We start from the raw sequence: 19,890 nt of genomic DNA on the forward strand, positions 1-19,890 counted from the left end.
CTCACTTCACCACCCCAGTTCATCTTACAAGTATAACTTCCCATTGGGACAAGAAAGGGAAATGGAGTTTGGCTCTCTGAAATCAGAAATGTAATAACACATCTTTTAGAAAGTAGTACAAAAGGGGGTGGTGATGGACAGAGCATCTGAACCAATCAAACACACACTAGCAGTCAACAGATCTGGGTTTAATCCATCACCGTTCTTTAGCCCACTCTGCCACCCCAGTTCAGACATGGCCATATGCCAAATCAGTCTGACCCTGTGCCTCATGGGAACAGTCCAGCCCGAACTGCCAAGCCATGCCTTCCCTGTAAACAAGCTTCTGAGGACCGGTTTCTGGCATTTCAGCCGTCTTCAGCCCGGCTTGCTTGAATCCAGTGGCAAAGTGAGCAAGGGACTCACGTCTGAGCATACCCTGCCAACTTATGGCGAACAAAGTGGTACAAAAGGGGGTGGTGATGGACGGAGCATCTGAACCAATCAAACTCTCACACCCAGTCAACAGATCTGGGTTTAATCCATCACCGTTCTTTAGCCCACTCTGCCACCCCAGTTCAGACATTGCCATATGCAAATCAGTCTGACCATGTGCCACATGGGAAGAGTCCAGCCCGAACTGCCAAGCCATGCCTTCCTTGGACTGGAAACAAGCTTCCGAGGACCGGTTTCTGGCATTTCAGCCGTCTTCAGCCCGGCTTGCTTGAATCCAGTGGCAAAGTGAGCAAGGGACTCATGTCTGAGCATACCCTGCCAAATTATGGCGAACAAAGTGGTACAAAAGGGGGTGGTGATGGACGGAGCATCTGAACCAATCAAACACTCATACCCAGTCAACAGTGTTGGGTTTAATCCATCACCGTTCTTTAGTCCACTCTGCCACCCCAGTTCAGACATGGCCATATGCAAATCAGTCTGACCCTGTGCCTCATGGGAACAGTCCAGCCCGAACTGCCAAGCCATGCCTTCCCTTGACCGGACTTGAGCTTCCGAGGACCGGTTTCTGGCATTTTAGCTGTCTTCAGGCCGGCTTGCTTGAATCCAGTGGCAAAGTGAGCCAGGGACTCACGTCTGAGCATAAAAGCCCAAAAGATTTTCAGGGGCTCTACAATTTGATTGCGTGGGAGCACTTGTCTAGTTTATGTTTTGCAGAGCTGTGCCAGCACTTGACTGAAAGTAAGCTGACTGACCCCAGGAAGCCTGCGATGGAGGCAGGCCGCTGGATGAGTACCAGGGTCTAAAAGAAGGTGTATGGGGAGACTCCGCCAAAGGTGGGCAGGGTCACCAGCAGAATAGTGGGGGGGCAAGAGTTAATCACAGATTTACTCTAAAGGGCCCCAAACTAGTACCCAGGGAAAAGTTTCCCATCCCCCAGGAGATAAGAAACCAGGGGTCTAGTCAGGGAAACCTGCAGGTACCGGTCCCCGCAAGTGCTATGCCTGTAAGCAGGTGGGTCTCTTGAAAGAGGGTCCCAAGTGCCCTGAAAAGGCACAGCCACCCACCAGTGGGCAGTCCAAGGCGTTGGCTAGTGTAGTGCTTGGGGAGGAGGGTTACCCAGAGGAGGGTAGGGATCCAGTAGAAATTACCCTTATCTCACTAAGGTCAGCGAGATGGTCCCAGGAAACAGGTGCCTGCAAACACTAAGAAGTACAGTGCCCGTGTGACCATCAATGGGAGAAGGGTAGGGGCTCTCAGAGATATTGGAGCCAGTGTGATCTCAGTCCGGTGTTACCTGGTTTCTGGGTAGAAAGAAGTACCTGAGGCATTCCACCAAGTAGTTGCTGTGGACAACTGAGAGCGCCAGTGTAAGGTGGCGCAGGCTCCCTTTGAATGGGGAGTCTCAGGTACCTGAGGGTAGTTGTGAGCCCTATCATGCCTGTAGATTGTCTGCTAGGTAACGATCTGGAGCAGTCCTTGTGTAAGGATGATGAGCTCAGGTCTCACTTGGTCATGCTTGGGTTGCCAGAGTTCGGATGTGTGACCACTCGGTCCATGGCAGCCATTAAGGGTGATCAGAAGGACCAGGAGCCTGAAACAGTGGCCCAGCGCCTGCCAAGAGAAAGGGCAGGAGGCACCGGAAACCCGCCCAAGACGTTTCGATGGTCCGGGAGGAAGCTGACCTTGAGGCGGATGGAACGGAACCTACCATGGAGCAAGTGGCCAAACTTGGGGGCTCAGCGGAGCTGGCGCATTGATAGCAATAAGGAGGTCCCACCAGGGAAGAATTCTGCAGGCAGCAGAAGGAATGCCCTTCTCTTTAGGGTTTGCGGCAGCAAGCTGCAAGTCAGGCAGCTGGTGATCAGACTGAATCACACTGAATCTACTTGGAAAATGATCTCCTACACAGTGTGCCTACGGTTGCTGAGCCCGAGTCAGCCCATGTGCTGGTGGTATCCCAGAACTTCAGGACCTTCCTCCTGGGTCTGGCTCACGACGTGCCTTTGGCAGGACATTTGGGGCAGGACAAGACCTTTGACAGGATTGTCACCCATTTCTTTTGGCCTCAAATGCGCAGGCAGTCTGATGCTCATTGCAGGTCTCGCCAAACTTGCCCGGCAAGTAGTAAGAGTGGGAGGAAGTGTAAGGCTCCTCTATACCCTTTTCCGGTTGCTGGCACCCGTTTTGAAAGGGTAGAGATAGACACTGTGGGGCCACTGGACCCCAAGACAGCCATGGGCAACAGGTATATCCTGGTCTTGGTTGACCATGCCACCCAGTATTCAGAGGCTATGCCTCTCAGGACGACAGCGCTATTGGTAGGCCAGGCATTAATGGGGTTCTTTCCGCGTGGAGTCCCCTAGAGAGTTGGTATCTGACCTTTGTACCAATTTCATATAGGACTATGACATTCCTGTGTGAGGTGTAACCTACAACTTCACAATTCCCAAGGTAATGGGTTGGTATTAAGATCCAACCAAACCCGAAAAGGAATTATCAAGGGTCTAAAAAGAACCCAAAAGGTGTAAGTGGGGCGTCCTCCTACCATGCCTTCTCTTTGACTACAGGGAAGTACAACAGAAGTGCTTAGTGCTCAGTCCCTTTGAACTTCTGTAGGGGCACTCTATGAGAGGACCTCTCAGTTTGGTCAAGGATGGCTGTGAGACAGCTCCCAGGAAAACTCCCCAGGATGTATTTATCTACATGCTGGTCATCGGCTACCAAACTTCCCACTTCAGGAAACTCGTTCAGGCGAACCTAGAAACCAGCCAGGAGGAAACGAAATGCTAGTGTGACCAGACTACCACTGTGGTAGAGTTTCAGCCTGGCCAGAAAGTGTGGGTTATGGCCCCAGTCGAGCGTTGTGCTCTGCAGTACAAGTAGACTAAGCCTCTTGAGGTGCTAGAGTCACCTACCTGGTGAATTTGCAGACTCTCAGGAACCCTTTGAGGATATTATAGGAGATATGTCAAGGGCTATGGCACCATTGTTCCCCCTTGACTGAGCTGACTTCCAGGAAGCAGCCCAAGAAAGTGATCTGGACTGATGCCTGCCAGACAACTTTTGATGCCCTGAAGGCAGCCATGCGCATGGCAGCCATGCTCAAGACACTTCTCTAAGGAATTCGTAGCGTAGACGGACGCTTCCGAGCATGCTGTAGGAGTGGTGCTATCACAATGGAACGAAGAGTGCCTAGACCAGCCTGTAGTCTTCCTTAGCAGTAGACTACTCCCCAGGGAACAGAGGTGGAGTGCCATAGAGCAAAAAGCTTCTGCTGTGGTCTGGGCACTGAAGAAGCTAAGACCCTACCTGTTTGGGGCTCACTTCCACGTTCAGACAGACTACTGGTCCCTTAGAGACTTGGTGCCAATGAGGGTCGAGAACCCAAAATTGTTGAGGTGGTACATCTCCCTACAGGGAATGGACTTTATGATGAAAAACCGCCTTGGCACAGAACCCTTCAACACTGATGGTCTGTTCAAGTACTTCTGCCTTAGTGAAGAGAACTCCCAGGTGGTCGGGAAGTTCTCCCTACTTTCATCTGGATGGGACACGTGTCAGCTAAGGTATCTTTTGGTGTATTTCCCCAGTCTTTTTGCTTTCTGACCTCCTGGTTTTGACTCCATTTTTGCTAGGGTAGTGGTTATGGATTGGTGTTTCCATGTTTGGCTCATTTGACTTACCTTTAAGCCCCTAGTACAGTGCACTGTGTGCCCAGGGCCTATAAATCAAATGCTGCTAGTGGGCCTGCAGTACTGGTTGCGCCACCCACACAAGCTGCCCTTCATAGGGTTCTCAGACATACCACTGAAGTGTCTACGCACAGTTGTGATTGCCATGTCAACCTGGCAAGTGCACCCACTTGCCAGGCCCCAAACCTTCCCTTTTCTTACATGTAAGCAGCACCCTCAGGTAGGCCCAAGGTGCCCCCAATGGGCAGGGTACAGTGTATGTGAAAGGTAGGACATGTACTGGTGTGTGTGACATGTCCTGATAGTGAAATATAATGTATTTCGTTTTTCACTATTGAAAGGCTATATGACCCATAGGATAAAATGGGGGGTACTGTGTAACATCTTACAAGGATACATTCCCATTGGGACAAGAAAGGGAAATGGAGTTTGGGCTCTCTGAAATCAGAATTTAATAACACATCTTTAAGTAAAGATGGTTTTTAAATCCAGTGTTTCAAAATGCCACTTTTAGAACGTAGGCATTTTCCTGCTTAACCACCCTGTGTTCCTCTGCTGAGTTGTGATTTGACTGTCTGGCTTTGGAGTGACAGGGGCTGGGGATGTATATTCACCATAGACAGCCACTGGGAGGTGAGCGCGAGGGGGGCTTGAGGTGTATCCTGCCTTTCCTGGATAAGTCAGGGCTGGGCTGAATAGTGCTGGGCTGCATTTAGAGTAGGTGGAGGAGATTTCCTTGCAACTGATAGGCCTGGTCTGCCTTACACAATGCTGCCTCCACCTCCTGCCAGGAAGCTGAACTAGAGAGAACAGAACTGGTTTGGGCTAAGCACAGAGACTCTTGACACAGGAGAACAAAGGGAAATGTGGTATAAATATTGGGGCCCAGACCCCAGAACTTTAGAACTCCTTTGGACTTAGAAACCTTCCAAGAAGATCAGCTGGATAAGCTGTGAGGAGTAACTACCACTTTGCTGTGTGCTTTGCTGTGTTGGCCTGCAGTAGCTGCTTCTATCTTGGGCATAGAAAGGACTGGACTGAACCTTCTGCAACTTCTTTGTTTGAGTTTCTCCAAGGGCATGAGGTAGAGCTTGCCCCCTGTTCAAGAAGTCTCGGGAACAGCAAAAACTTCAAGTTTATCTGCTACCAGCAAAGGGAACTGTGTTTTTTGTGCTGCAACAGAAGAAAAAGCAACCTGACACAATCAACGACGCTGCTGCAGGCTCTGTGTCCTGAAGGCACCACCTCACTTGGCACCACAACACTGAACTCATGCCACCACCAAGTTGGACCGAGATCTATGGGCACCGCACTTCGCACCGCCTCACTTCACGTCGCCGCCCAGGTATCCCACCACCGCTGCTCCACGCCGCCATCGAAACTGCTGCTTGCACTGTCGTTCACTCGTAAGTTACACGACGTACAGCCCTAAACCCAAACTGCAGCCTTCAACTACTGCCAACATCGACTGTAGTTTGTCAGTAAAACGACAGCGTTTCAGCAACGATGACGCTGCTGCTTGCACCATGACCTTCCAGCACCGCAATGAGCACTGCAGCGCTTCGCACCGCAACCCTGGTCTCACCAACACCACTGGATGACCGTCACCGATCCGCCTCCTACGGGCACCGCACGCCGCACTACAGCACTGCACAGCGCAAGCCTGATGCCGGCAGACACCAGCGCTCCTGACTTCAACCTCGAGGAGTTCGATCCGCAATGCTGTGGTGACCTTTTGTAGTGTTTTCACTGTGTTACTGTTGGTTACGTGCAAATGCTTCACATACTGCCTCTGGGATAAGCCAAACTGCCTTTGCCAAGCTACCAAGGGGGTGAGCAGGGATTATTTTAGAAGTGTATCTCTCTTATCCTGACTAGGAAGAAGGATCCCTACTTGGACATGGTAACAACCTGCTAACTAGAGACACCCATTTTTAACAACCTGTTGTCTGTCCATTGCACCAAGACATAGGTTGAAGTGAGTGAAAGCATTACAGTGTACACCTTTTAGAGCTCTGCAGTTTCTGTCATCTTAGGTTTTTTGTGTGTACACTAATCTGCATGCCGGCCTCCCTGAAAGTTCAGACTACCAGTTATACAAAAATAACACTGTAAATAAGTACTTCTCAATACAGTTCTATCATATGCCTATTAGTGTCAAAGCTTCCATGTTAAAGAACAGTAGATGTTGGAGCACCCAAGATAATCTGCTGCATTGCTAAACACTTATAAGGTCCCATAGACGAGACCGACAGGCTATAAAAATGCTTGATTAGACATGAGGTTTATCCTTGATTCAAACACACCACACCTTCCGCCTTTATCCTTTCTGCTGCTTTTGGGTCTATTGTTCCTAGGGCCAAGATGCCCATCGGAAAACACTGCGCTGTATAAATAAATAGATAAAGAAATAGGCATGCTGGAAGGGGGACAATGACAGGCACAGGAATAAAATAACAAAACCATGTCTGATTGAAGCATCTTGGGTCTACACTCTGCCATTTGAAAAGAAATCCTCCTCCTGCATTTCATTATGTAGCCAGTTTGTAAATAGAAAATAAAAAGAGAAAACAAATGTTGTTCTCTCAAATTATACCTCACAGGAGCTCTTCCTTCACTTATGTACAAAGTAAGAAAGATTGAATAAAAATTGGTTTTATAATTGTGTGCTATTGGCCGCCATCATTAGTGAAACTCTGCTTTGCTCAGCATTCTTTGTATCACATATAATGACTTGATTAAAAGGTATGTTACCTTATTCTGAATCATAACTTGAGTTTTGTCAGGTGTTAGGTTGACATCAACAGTAGAAGCAGGTAAGATAATGCTGATGAAAAAAACAGGATATGAACGGGCTGATTCCTTTTTGAAATTCAAGTTGTAGTACTGCCGAACCAGCTGCAGGTAAGCAGACAAAAAAAAGTTAAAAGATACATTTACAAAAGAAAACCACACAATAGTCAATGCCTTCCAGCTCAAGTAGCTCCAACACTCACCTTTACGCTCACACTGGAAGCAATTAAAAATATATATTTCTATTTACTAGTTTATTTTTAATACATTTTTATACCATGAACTGGACTAAAAAAAAGGTGACAGAGAACACTGGTAACAACCCATTTCAGAAAAACAGCGTTCACAGAGTAATTAAACCACGGCAATCACATGTAGCTCTGAGGCAGCTTGAAGGAACCAAGTAAAGAAAGAGTTTTTTAAGTCATTATATTTACATGAGAGAGAGAGAGAGAGAGAGAGAGAGAGAGAAAGAGAGAGAGAGAGAGAGAGAGAGAATCTCTTTAACTGGGTCTGTCCTGAGACATCTAGCTCTAGTGGCAACTATTCAAAGTGCTAAAGAACGATAGGATTATAGAACTTTCAATCCCTTCTTCACAGATTAGTTAAAGGACAAGGTTCAGATTCTGAGTGTTCCGTCGGAAAACGAGTGATTCAGAAGTGTTGTTCGATTTTTGAGTGCTGCAGTTTCTCTATGTAGGGCGTTGGCCGCCAGAGAAGGTCAGCTTCACAGTCCGATATTTTACAACGTCAGACTGGAGGCTAGTTTAGATTAGCATCTCACGTCAATTGGTTGCTACTTGAATGCGCACAGAAGTAGAATTTCTTTGCATCTGTAGGGGGCCTTGATTACTTTTACTGGGCTAAACTGGACTTGGCCCCTTTACATAGGTTTGGTATTGGGGTAGAAAAACTGGAGCCAGGAAACAGTGATCGTTGCCTCAAAAAGTATTTATTTCAGAAAAAGTAGTATTCAGAGCAAGGACCCACAGCCAACGCCAGTTGCTCAGGCGAAAGCCCAGAGAGTTTGATCTTTCTCCTAGCAACTAGCAATGGAATGTGGAACAAATATAAAATGTACAATAACAAGAAAAGAAATACTAAAGCATTACAGTAAAGCATTTCAGCAAAGCAACTTGAACAATAGTAAATAAAGAGTATGCACGATACTACATCACCTTCCCCCTTATAAAAAACAAAACAAATTAAGACAAATCATAATCATGAAAACGAGAAGGTAACTTAGAAGCTCTTTTGGAAATAGAAGGTTCTGACAACAGAATTAATCAAGCAAGGAGACAGTGCAGTCTGAGATGCAGAAACCAGGGAAGCAGGGGTAACATGTTCAACAGGTAAAGAATGTGAAGCATTGGCATCAAGAGATGATGGCATATTGACATCAACTAAAACATGCGAACCCGGAGACATTTCTTTGGAACATGAATTAGTATGCTTGGATTCAAATAGAGTCATCCACAAATGGAGTAACATCAATAGCAGAAGCATCTGATCTGAATAAATATCCTTCTGAATGTTGGAAATCGGAACCAACATGTTTTTATTCCACCAACCTCTCCCTTGTAAAAGGATAGACCCTTTGCCGACACGCTCAAATTCATGAGATGAATAAATAGATTCCCCTTTGAGACTCTGACAGGTTTCTTGATAAGGACCCATGAACCAACCAAAAATGTCTTTTCGGAAATATGCTTGGAAGAGTTAAATGTGCTTTTTGTTGTTTTTGTTTCAATAAAACATTTTTCCTTAACAAAAGTGCATCATATGAATTGGACTCAGTTTGATAATCTAGCCGTGCAATTAAGATTTTAGATCTGCATTTTCTGTCCCTCAACAACTTAAATGGAGAAAAAACAGTTGTAGAGTGAGGAATAGAATGATATGCATTGATCTGGCTCTGAGAAAAATAATAACATCAACTCCTGAAGCAAGGGCAGATTGAATGCCATCTTTTATAAAAACGGTTGGCCCTTTCAACAAGTCCATTTCAAGATGGACTGTAAAGAGCAACCTGAAGATGTTTAATGTCAGGTTCCAAAACAAATGTGTTCATAAGAGATGAAGTAAAGTGTGTGCCGCTGTCAGTGACTAATTTGAGAAAAAATGTGTTGTAAAAATGTAAAACAGACTGTGTATTAGCAGATTCAACAAATGAGAAATAATTCCATTTGGAAAAATAGTCGATGAGGACAATGAGAAACCTATTACAAGATGGAAGAAGGTTGAATGGACCGGCAAAATACAGTACCACCTTAATCCAAGGTCCATCAGGTAAGGAAACAGGATTTAAAGGCTCATTAGATGTCTTCCAGTGCTCATCCGAAATGACACATTAAGGGCATAAACCAATAAAGGAGGAAACCTGAGCATTCATAGCAGGCCACCAGTAGTGCTCTATCAAGACCTTGCACGAAGCAGTTATGCCTAAATGTCCTTGATGTGCCATTTTAATTAGGTGAGACCTCAGATCAAAGGGTGGAATGAATTTGCCATTTCTAGTACAAACTCAATAGAAAGTTTAGGTGAAATTTGAGCAAAAGCTTTCAAGCGATTATGAAGGTTGCGTAAAGGAGGCTAACCACACCTGTTAGCACTGTTCCATAGCTGCCAAGGTTTCAGATTGCTTATGTGTGACATTTCATAATTTCAGTCTAATTATGAGTGATATTCAACGACTATGAGTGACACTCTGTCAGGAGCAAACTCTGGCAATGAAGACGAGGGAAGCCTATAAATATCAGAAATTACACCCATTTGAACAACGAGAAACGCTAAGAATATCCTAAAACTGCTACAAAGCACCAGAAATGGAAGGGCACTAGGATGTGAGAGAGGCCCCAGCCTGGCGCCTGAGCCAGACTCAATGATGTTGAACTCAACTTTGTGCAGACTGCAGACACTGACTGCAAAGCAGAGCTCAGCTCAGGCGCTGTAACTTTACTTCGAGGGCGGGATACTGGCTCAGGAAGTTAGATAAAATATCTCGGTGACACTCACTCCCCCTACTATTAACTGCTGTCTTTGCTGTACAGTCATCACAGACTCCACAAAGGCAGATTATTCTATTCTGGCACCTCCCCTCAGATAGCAGGGCCATGGAGAAATACCCAGTGGAATGAATAGCCTGACCAGGACTGACTACTACAAGACATATTTTGTATGTTTCCATTACCATCATGTTTGGTGAGGCCCTGTGGGATATACTGTGCCAACAGTACACACCACAGAATTAAAATATTACAAAAACACAAAAAGGCCTCTCAATCGATAAACAAAAATTCTGCTGTTAAATTACCAGTGAAACTAAAAAGGCAGCACAGCTGTTCAAGGGTCTAAGTCATGGATACTCACAAACTTTCTCTCGGAGGCCAAATTTATAGTGTGGTTTGTGGCCGGGGGCCGCACCAGTGGGGGTGGGGTTAGAGGGGAGGGGCTGGGCAGAAGCAAAAAAAATAAATTGAGACCATAAGGTTGAACACAGGTCCCTGCAGCAGACGCCTTCGTACACTGAGTCACCAGACCCAACATACACACCTCTTTCTCTCTTTCTCTCTCTCTCTCTCTCTCTCCCCCTCTCTCTCTCCCTCCCTCTCTGTCTCCCTCCCTCCCTCCCTCTGTCTCTCTCCCTCTGTCTCTCACCTCCCTCTGTCGCCCGCCGCCCTCTGCCCGTCTCCCTCTGCCTGTCTCCTTCTGCCTGTCTCCTTCTGCCTGTCTCCCTCTGTCTGTGTCCCTCTGTCTGTGTCCCTGTCTCCCTCCCTCCCTCTGTCATCCTCCTCCCTCTCTGTATCCCTCTCTCTGCCTCCCTCTCTCTGTCTGTCTCTCTCCTCCCTCTGTCGCCCTCCTCCCTCTGTCGCCCTCCTCCCTCTGTCGCCCTCTGCCTGTCTCCCTCTGCCTGTCTCCCTCTGCCTGTCTCCCTCTGCCCGTCTCCCTCTGCCCGTCTCCCTCTGCCCGTCTCCCTCTGCCCGTCTCCCTCTGCCCGTCTCCCTCTGCCTGTCTCCCTCTGTCTGTGTCCCTCTGTCTTCCTCCCTCCGTCTCCCTCCCTCTGTCATTCTCCTCCCTCTCTGTCTCCGTCCCTCTCTGTCTCCGTCCCTCTCTGTCTCCGTCCCTCTCTGTCTCCGTCCCTCTCTGTCTCCGTCCCTCTCTGTCTCCGTCCCTCTCTGTCTCCGTCCCTCTCTGTCTCCGTCCCTCTCTGTCTGAGTCACCAGACCCAACATACACACCTCTTTCTCTCTCTCTCTCTCTCTCTCCCCCTCCCCCTCTCTCTCTCTCTCTCCCCCTCCCTGCCTCTGTCTCTCTCCCTCTGTCGTCCTCCTCCCTCTGTCTCTCTCCCTCTGTCTCTCACCTCCCTCTGTCGCCCTCCTCCCTCTGCCTGTCTCCCTCTGCCTGTCTCCCTCTGCCTGTCTCCGTCCCTCTCTGTCTCCGTCCCTCTCTGTCTCCGTCCCTCTCTGTCTCCGTCCCTCTCTGTCTCCGTCCCTCTCTGTCTCCTTCCCTCTCTGTCTCCCTCCCTCTCTGTCTCCCTCCCTCTCTGTCTCCCTCCCTCTCTGTCTCCCTCCCTCTGTTTCCCTCCCTCTGTCTCCCTCCCTCTGTCTCCCTCTCCCTCCCTCCCTCTGTCTCCCTCCCTCTGTCATCCTCCTCCCTCTCTGTCTCCGTCCCTCTCTGTCTCCGTCCCTCTCTGTCTCCCTCTGCCCGTCTCCCTCTGCCCGTCTCCCTCTGCCCGTCTCCCTCTGCCCGTCTCCCTCTGCCCGTCTCCCTCTGCCCGTTTCCCTCTGCCCGTTTCCCTCTGTCTGTCTCCCTCTGTCTGGGTCCCTCTGTCTGGGTCCCTCTGTCTGCCTCCCTCCATCTCCCTCCCTCTGTCTCTGTCATCTTCCTCCCTCTCTGTCTCCCCCTCTCTGTCTCCGTCCCTCTCTGTCTCCGTCCCCCTCTGTCTCCGTCCCCCTCTGTCTCCGTCCCCCTCTGTCTCCGTCCCCCTCTGTCTCCGTCCCCCTCTGTCTCCGTCCCCCTCTGTCTCCGTCCCCCTCTGTCTCCGTCCCCCTCTGTCTCCGTCCCCCTCTGTCTCCGTCCCCCTCTGTCTCCGCCCCTCTCTGTCTCCGTCCCTCTCTGTCTCCCTCTGCCCGTCTCCCTCTGCCCGTCTCCCTCTGCCCGTCTCCCTCTGCCCGTCTCCCTCTGCCCGTCTCCCTCTGCCCGTCTCCCTCTGCCGGTCTCCCTCTGCCGGTCTCCCTCTGCCTATTTCCCTCTGTCTGTCTCCCTCTGTCTGGGTCCCTCTGTCTGTGTCCCTCTGTCTGCCTCCCTCCATCTCCCTCCCTCTGTCTCTGTCATCTTCCTCCCTCTCTGTCTCCCTCTCTCTGTCTCCCTCCCTCTCTGTCTTCGTCCCTCTCTGTCTTCCTCGGTCTGTCTCCCTCTGCCCGTCTCCCTCTGCCCGTCTCCCTCTGCCCGTCTCCCTCTGCCCGTCTCCCTCTGCCCGTCTCCCTCTGCCCGTCTCCCTCTGCCCGTCTCCCTCTGCCCGTCTCCCTCTGCCTATTTCCCTCTGTCTGTCTCCCTCTGTCTGGGTCCCTCTGTCTGTGTCCCTCTGTCTGCCTCCCTCCATCTCCCTCCCTCTGTCTCTGTCATCTTCCTCTCTCTCTGTCTCCCTCCCTCTCTGTCTCCCTCCCTCTCTGTCTTCGTCCCTCTCTGTCTTCGTCCCTCTCTGTCTTCGTCCCTCTCTGTCTTCCTCGGTCTGTCTCCCTCTGCCTGTCTCCCTCTGCCTGTCACTCTCTGTCCGTCTCCCTCTGTCCGTCTCCCTCTGTCCGTCTCCCTCTGTCCGTCTCCCTCTGTCCGTCTCCCTCTGTCCGTCTCCCTCTGCCCGTCTCCCTCTGCCCGTCTCCCTCTGCCCGTCTCCCTCTGGCCGTCTCCCTCTGGCCGTCTCCCTCTGGCCGTCTCCCTCTGGCCGTCTCCCTCTGGCCGTCTCCCTCTGGCCGTCTCCCTCTGTCTGTGTCCCTCTGTCTCCCTCCCTCCGTCTCCCTCCCTCTGTCATTCTCCTCTGTCACCGTCCCGCTCTGTCTCCGTCCCTCTCTGTCTCCGTCCCTCTCTGTCTCCGTCCCTCTCTGTCTCCGTCCCTCTCTGTCTCCGCCCCCCTCTGTCTCCCTCCCTCTGTCTACGTCCCTCTGTCTACGTCCCTCTCTGTCTCCGTCCCTCTCTGACTCCGTCCCTCTCTGTCTCCGTCCCTCTCTGTCTCCGTCCCTCTCTGTCTCCGTCCCTCTCTGTCTCCGTCCCTCTCTGTCTCCGTCCCTCTCTGTCTCCGTCCCTCTCTGTCTCCGTCCCTCTCTGTCTCCGTCCCTCTCTGTCTCCGTCCCTCTCCGTCCCTCTCCGTCCCTCTCCGTCTCCGTCCGTCTCCGTCCGTCTCCCGTCCCTCTCCGTCCCCTCTCCGTCTCCGTCCCCCTCCGTCTCCGTCCCCCTCCGTCTCCGTCCCCCTCCGTCTCCGTCCCCCTCCGTCTCCGTCCCCCTCCGTCTCCGTCCCCCTCTGTCTCCGTCCCCCTCTGTCTCCGTCCCCCTCTGTCTCCGTCCCTCTCTGTCTCCGTCCCTCTCTGTCTCCCTCCCTCTCTGTCTCCCTCCCTCTCTGTCTCCCTCCCTCTCTGTCTCCTTCCCTCTCTGTCTCACTCCCTCTGTCTCCCACCCTCTGGTTCCCACCCTCTGTCTCCTTCCCTCTGTCTCCTTCCCTCTGTCTCCCTCCCTCTCCGTCCCTCCCTCCCTCTGTTTCCCTCCCTCCCTCAGTTTCCCTCCCTCCCTCCCTCTGTTTCACTCCCTCCCCCTGTCTCCCTCCCTCGCCCTCCCTCTCTCTGTCTCCCTCTCTCTATTTCAGTCTGCCTCCCTCTGTTTCCCGCCCTTCCTCTGTTTCCCTCCCTCCCTCTGTCTCCCTCCCTCTGTCTCCCTCCCCCGTCTCCGTCCCTCTGTCTCCCTACCTCTGTTTCAGTCTGTCTGCCTCCCTCCGTCTCGATCCCTCCGTCTCCCTCCCTCTGTCTCCCTCCCTCTGTCTCCCTCCCTCTGTCTCCCTCCCTCTGTCTCCCTCCCTCTGTCTCCCTCCCTCTGTCTCCCTCCCTCTGTCTCCCTCCCTCTGTCTCCCTCCCTCTGTTTCCCTCCCTCTGTTTCCCTCCCTCTGTTTCCCTCCCTCCCTCTGTCTCCCTCCCTCCCTCTGTCTCCCTCCCTCCCTCTGTCTCCCTCCCTCCGTCTCCCTCCCTCTGTCTCCCTCTCTCTGTTTCAGTCTGTCTGCCTTCCTCTGTCTCCCTCCCTCTGTCTCCCTCCCTCTGTCTCCCTCCCTCTGTCTCCCTCCCTCTGTCTCCCTCCCTCTGTCTCCCTCCCTCTGTCTCCCTCCCTCTGTCTCCCTCCCTCTGTCTCCCTCCCTCTGTCTCCCTCTCTCTGTCTCCCTCTCTCTGTCTCCCTCTCTCTGTCTCCCTCTCTCTGTCTCCCTCTCTCTGTCTCCCTCTCTCCGTCTCCCTCTCTCCGTCTCCCTCTCTCTGTCTCCCTCCCTCCGTCTCCCTCCCTCCGTCTCCCTCCCTCCGTCTCCCTCCCTCCGTCTCCCTCCCTCCGTCTCCCTCCCTCCGTCTCCCTCCCTCCGTCTCCCTCCCTCCGTCTCCCTCCCTCCGTCTCCCTCCGTCTCCCTTTCTCCCTCCCTCCCTCTGTCTCCCTCCCTCTCCCTCCCTCTCTCTTTCTCTCTCTGTCTCCCTTCCTCTCCCTCCCTCGGTCACCCTCCCTCCGTGTGTTTTGTGTGTGTGTGTCTGTCTGTGTGTCTGTCTGTGTGTCAGTGTGTGTCTGTCTGTGTGTGTTTGTGTGTCTGTCTGTCTGTCTGTCTGTCTGTGTGTGTGTGTGTGTGTGTGTGTGTGTGTCTGTGTCTGTGTGTGTCTCTCTTCAGCCCGGGCTGAGACAGCTTCCCCAGCGCGCACACCCAGGTCTTTAAAAGACCATTTATATGTTATTCAGGCTTTGTTGTAATCACCTCTTAGTGCCCCGCATCTCTACTCTGCTACTCTGACAATCAATGCTCCCACAGAGAAGAGGCTTTGTTGTATTCACCTCTTAGCGCCCCGCATCTCTACTCTGACAATCACTGCTCCCCCGGCCCCCACAGAGCAGAGGCTTTGTTGTATTCACCTCTTAGTGCCCTGCATCTCTACTCTGACAATCACTGCTCCCCTGGCCGAAATAGAGCAGAGTCTGAGTCCAGCACTGCTGCAGCGGTGTTTGCTAACACTATTTAATTCGTATTTTTAAATGCAGGTACGATATCTGCAAGGTCTGCGGGCCGCCAAGGAAGGCTTGCCGGCCGCTGGCGGTCCGCGGGCCGTACTACGAGTACCCCTGGTCTAAATGGTAGCAGTGAGGCCCAATCTATATATGTAAAAACGAAAGTATGTCTGTCTGTCTCTCCTTTATGCATTACTACACCATTCATCCGATCGCCATGAAACTTTGGGAAGTTGTTGAGTACACTCCTGCAAAGGTTTCTGACATTTTTTTTAAAATATAGGCACCCCAGGACCCTCATAATCTTTCGAATACTGATGTACGCACCAGACGGAAAAACAACAAACCATGTATCCACAAGCACTCGAATAAATAAATAGAATTACAACACCATTCATCCGATCGCCATGAAACTTTAGGAAGTTGTTGAGTACACTCCCGCAAAGGTTTCAGTCATACATTTTGTTTAAATATCGGCCCCCCAGGCCCCCTCATAATCTTTCGAATACTGACATATGCACCAGACAGAAAAACAACAATTTGTGTATCCACAAGTACTCGAATAAATAAATAGAATTAAAACACCATTAATCGATCGCCATGAAACTTTGGGAAGTTGTTGAGTACACTCCCACGAAGGTTTCTGCCATAAAACATTTTTTAAATATCGGCCCCCCAGGGCCCTCATAATCTTTCGAATACTGATACACGCACAAGACGGAAAAACAAAAATCGTGTATCCATAAGCACTCGAATAAATAAATAGAATTAAAACACAATTCATCCGATCGCCAGGAAACTTTGGGAAGTTGTTGAGTACACTCCCGCGAAGGTTTCTGGCATAAAAATGTGATGTACGCACAAGACGGAAAAACAAAAAAACATGTATCCACAAGCACTCGAATAAATAAATAGAATTAAAACACCATTCATCCGATCGCCAGGAAACTTTGGGAAGTTGTTGAGTACACTCCCGCGTAGGTTTCTGGCATAAACATTTTTTAGGTATCGGCCCCCCAGGGCCCTCATAATCTTTCGAAAACTGATGTACGCACCAGACGGAAAAACAAAAAATCGTGTATCCACAAGCACTCTAATAAATAAATAGAATTAAAACAACACTTTGAAATGTTTTCCATATTAAAATGAATATGTTTCAATAAAAATGACACAATGTAAATTGAATGTTATCATAACGAGTTTCCTTGAATTTCCTTTCTTCGGAGATCGCAGCAACGCGCGATGGGTAAGCTAGTATTAAATACAATACAATTATGCTTCCTGACTGTTAGTAAACAGAGGTGCACACTGTGCCCAGGAGAGTATTCTACAAGTGTAGCTTTCACCAGCTTTCTAATAACCAAAGTGCCTGACTGACTGACACTACTTTTCTACTTTTCTAAATTCGTCCCTCTAGAGCACTGGTACTCATAGTACGGCCCGCGGGCGGCCCGGCAAGCCTTCCCTGGCCGCCCGCGGACCTTCCAGACATCGTACCCGTGTTGTATTTAAAAAAAAAAAGGAAATCGTGTCTTCAAACACTGCTGGTTGCTGCAGCGCGAGTCTAAGAGACTCTGCTGCTCTGTGGGGGTCGGCCGCCGGGTGATTCCAATGATAGTGGAGCTGCAGGGGCCTAAGAAGAGGTTAAGTACAGTAAGGCCTCATTAACATACAAATGGTCTTTCTAAAGACCTGTGAAGGGCTCGGGTGGGGCTGTGTGTGCCAGGAGGCTGTCTCAGCCCAGGCTGACACACGCAGGGTGAGGTGAAGAGCGTGACAGAGGGAGGTAGTGGGACTTCCCACGTGGCATAAACTAAAGGCACACTTTGCATTTCTACAGACGTTTTACATCGGGTATCCCAACAGAGGAAGCAAAATCATTTTTAGAAAGAAGATTGCAAGAGCACTAGGGGTGTCATGGCCCTTTGTACTAATTCAGTCTTAACTTCCACGTGTTATATTATTCGAGAAACCTTAAAATGAGACGTGTTTGACAGAATCATTGATTATGTTTATACATATGTAAAAGAATGTATGATTGTTTGACTGCGGTCTCAGAGAGGTAAAGCGTCAGCACTGGTAAATAAAAACTATGCAGGAACATGCTGGCCATCATTGTACTGGCATATGATGATGAGTGTGTGCGTTTATGATGAGGCTGGACGTGTCAGCATTTGCAGATGTGTGTATGGATATGTTTGTGGGTGTATGAAAGTGGTTGTCTGAAGGGTGGGAGTGGGCGTATACTTGTAGCTAGTAGCACATAATGGAACCTGAGTGGTCATATATAACGTTTAGTGGGCGGCTGTACGATGGTGGATGTGCTATCCTAAGATGTTAGGTGGACACATCTACAGTGAGTGTGAGAGACAGGGAGGAAGACAGAGGGAGACGGACAGATGGAGAGAGGTAGACAGACAGATGGAGGGAGGGAGAGAGAGACAGACAGATGGGGGGAGGAAGAGGGAGACGGAGGGAGGGAGGGAGACAGAGAGAGGGGGAGGGAGGGAGACAGAGAGAGAGAGAAAGAGGGAGACAGAGAGAGGGAGACAGAGAGGGAGAGGGAAGGAGTGAGACAGTCAGAGTGAGTGAGACAGAGAGGTAGAGGGAGTGAGTGAGACAGTCAGAGTGAGACAGAAGGAGCAGGGGCGGCTGTTGACATTTGAAAGTGGTGAGGCGTAAACTAATTTGCATATTGCACCGCAGCGAGCGAGCGCAGCGAGCGAGCCCGAACCACCTTGAATCCATCCATACATCATTCATGCATCCACCCATCCTGCATCCATACATCATTCATTCATGCATCCAACCATCCATCATGCATTCACCCATCATGCATGCATCCATCCATACATCATTCATGCATCCACCCATCCATCCACCCACCCTGCATCCATACATCATTCATTCATTCATTCATGCATGCATGCATCCAACCATCCATCATGCATTCACCCATCATGCATGCATCCATCCATACATCATTCATGCATCCACCCATTCATCCATCCACCCACCCATCATCACCCATCCATCCTGCATCCATCATTCATGCATCCACCCATCCATCAACCATCATGCATGCATCCATCCACCCATCCCATCCACCAATCATTAATGCACCCACCCTGCATCCATCATTCATGTATTTTTATGATCATATAACTTGCACACAGCTTGTCAATGTTCACACCTTAGTCGGAACATCATTTTTATTTGTTTTTTAAAACATCTATTTATTTAACACCAAAGTCATGTATACATTTTTATGGCTCTATAAGAGGCTCGAACCTGGTTTCACAGCACCAAAGTCGGCCGCGCTAACCGTCAGACCACATCCTCTCCCCTTTGGTGTGGCCCTGCAGTTATGATGGTACATATTCACACCAAAGTCATGTATCCATTTTTACAACTTCTCACCAAAATCTGAACATACATATTGAGCCCAAAGTCAGGTATACATTTCTACAACTTCACACCAAAATGGGAATTCCCGCTTTCTCCCATGTGAGCTCATTTTGTAATGCGCTCATAGTCACTGAAGAGGGCAGCGTCTGATGCTGCTTGGGAGGCAGATGTAGAAAAACAAGTACCCACACTTCCTATTGTTTAATCTCAAATGATTTAGAGCAAGAAATTAACCAACTTTATCATGTTCATCTCGGCAATTACTTATGCCTTTTATTAGTTTTTTTTAAAAAAATGGTATTTTTAGAAAGAGAACAAGGAGTTCTCCACAAACATAGCCACACGTTTTAGTGAGTAACTTTTACAACAACATATGTGCAAACATAGAAAAACGAACAGTCAATACATTTCATTTCATGATATGACGTGAGTTTAAAACAAACAGGTGGAAAAAAGAAGAATAGTGCAATAAAATACGATGTCCAAATTATTATTCAATAGACATCAATGCATACATGCAATCATATCAAAAATGCTAAAGTGCCAACAAATATTTTAAATCAATAAGGTTCAATCCCCTTTGTCAACAACAGACTTTTTCAATAATTTTAGGATTTAATCCTTTATGTCAAACCTGTAGGATTTTAGTCCTTTTATGCCTATGTCAAACTTGTAGGATTTTAGTCCTTTTATGCCGACGCGTTTCAAGTGTGGGTGTTCTGTGCCCACACTCTCATCAGGGCTGAGTGAATCTTTTTCCAATCCTTATCCTAGTGATAAAAAACATATATGTGCTTATTAGAACCCCTTCCTAAGGTTTTCAGTTTTTTAGAAATGGTGAAAAAAACAAGGCGCCTTACCTCTGAGTTGTAGAGGTAAAGGTCACACTTGAATCTTTAGAATGAAGCGGTGTGCGTGCTTCTAAAAATATAAACATTGGTTCATGTTAAATGAGTCTATCCAACATCATAAATGCTGATGATCAGCCGTTATGCAAAGCCTAAGGCAAGGTGTTTACCTTTCTGGATGTCTCCTGAAGGGTCAATGTTGTTTGTTGTTTTCCGTCTATCTTAGTTACGGTTACACGGAACCCCTCTTCTCACTTGTTTCTGTGAAAACGAGTGACCGAAATGCCATTATAGTTTCTACATGTGTTTAACGATTGCGCTTTAGGTAGCGAACCACTAAGCCACTCACCGCGAATCCTCTCGCGCTTTAGGTGGTGTCTTTAATCCTTTTCCTAATTCGGTGCTCGTGAAGTTTTCCTTATTCTGTAACATTAAAGGGGAAAATAATTCAAGGGCGCTGTCTTTAGATTTGTGAATCT

General features: G+C 49.2%; 1 protein-coding gene across 6 annotated transcripts in view; it reads right to left on the bottom strand.

The window, feature by feature from the left end:
- The window catches only part of PMS1 (PMS1 homolog 1, mismatch repair system component), an 851,578-nt gene that overhangs the window by 471,593 nt on the left and 360,095 nt on the right, over positions 1-19,890 (bottom strand). For all 6 annotated transcript variants that reach the window (XR_013608658.1, XM_078680380.1, XM_078680384.1 and 3 more), the window contains one exon: positions 6,885-7,028. Coding sequence is in view for 5 of the 6 variants with exons in the window: in XM_078680380.1 (XP_078536506.1) it covers positions 6,885-7,028 (144 nt within the window). In the remaining variant the exon portion in view is untranslated. The remainder of the gene's footprint in view (positions 1-6,884; positions 7,029-19,890) is intronic.

Source organism: Lissotriton helveticus, chromosome 3_1, assembly GCF_964261635.1.
Source record: "Lissotriton helveticus chromosome 3_1, aLisHel1.1, whole genome shotgun sequence".
Lineage (NCBI taxonomy): Eukaryota > Metazoa > Chordata > Amphibia > Caudata > Salamandridae > Lissotriton > Lissotriton helveticus.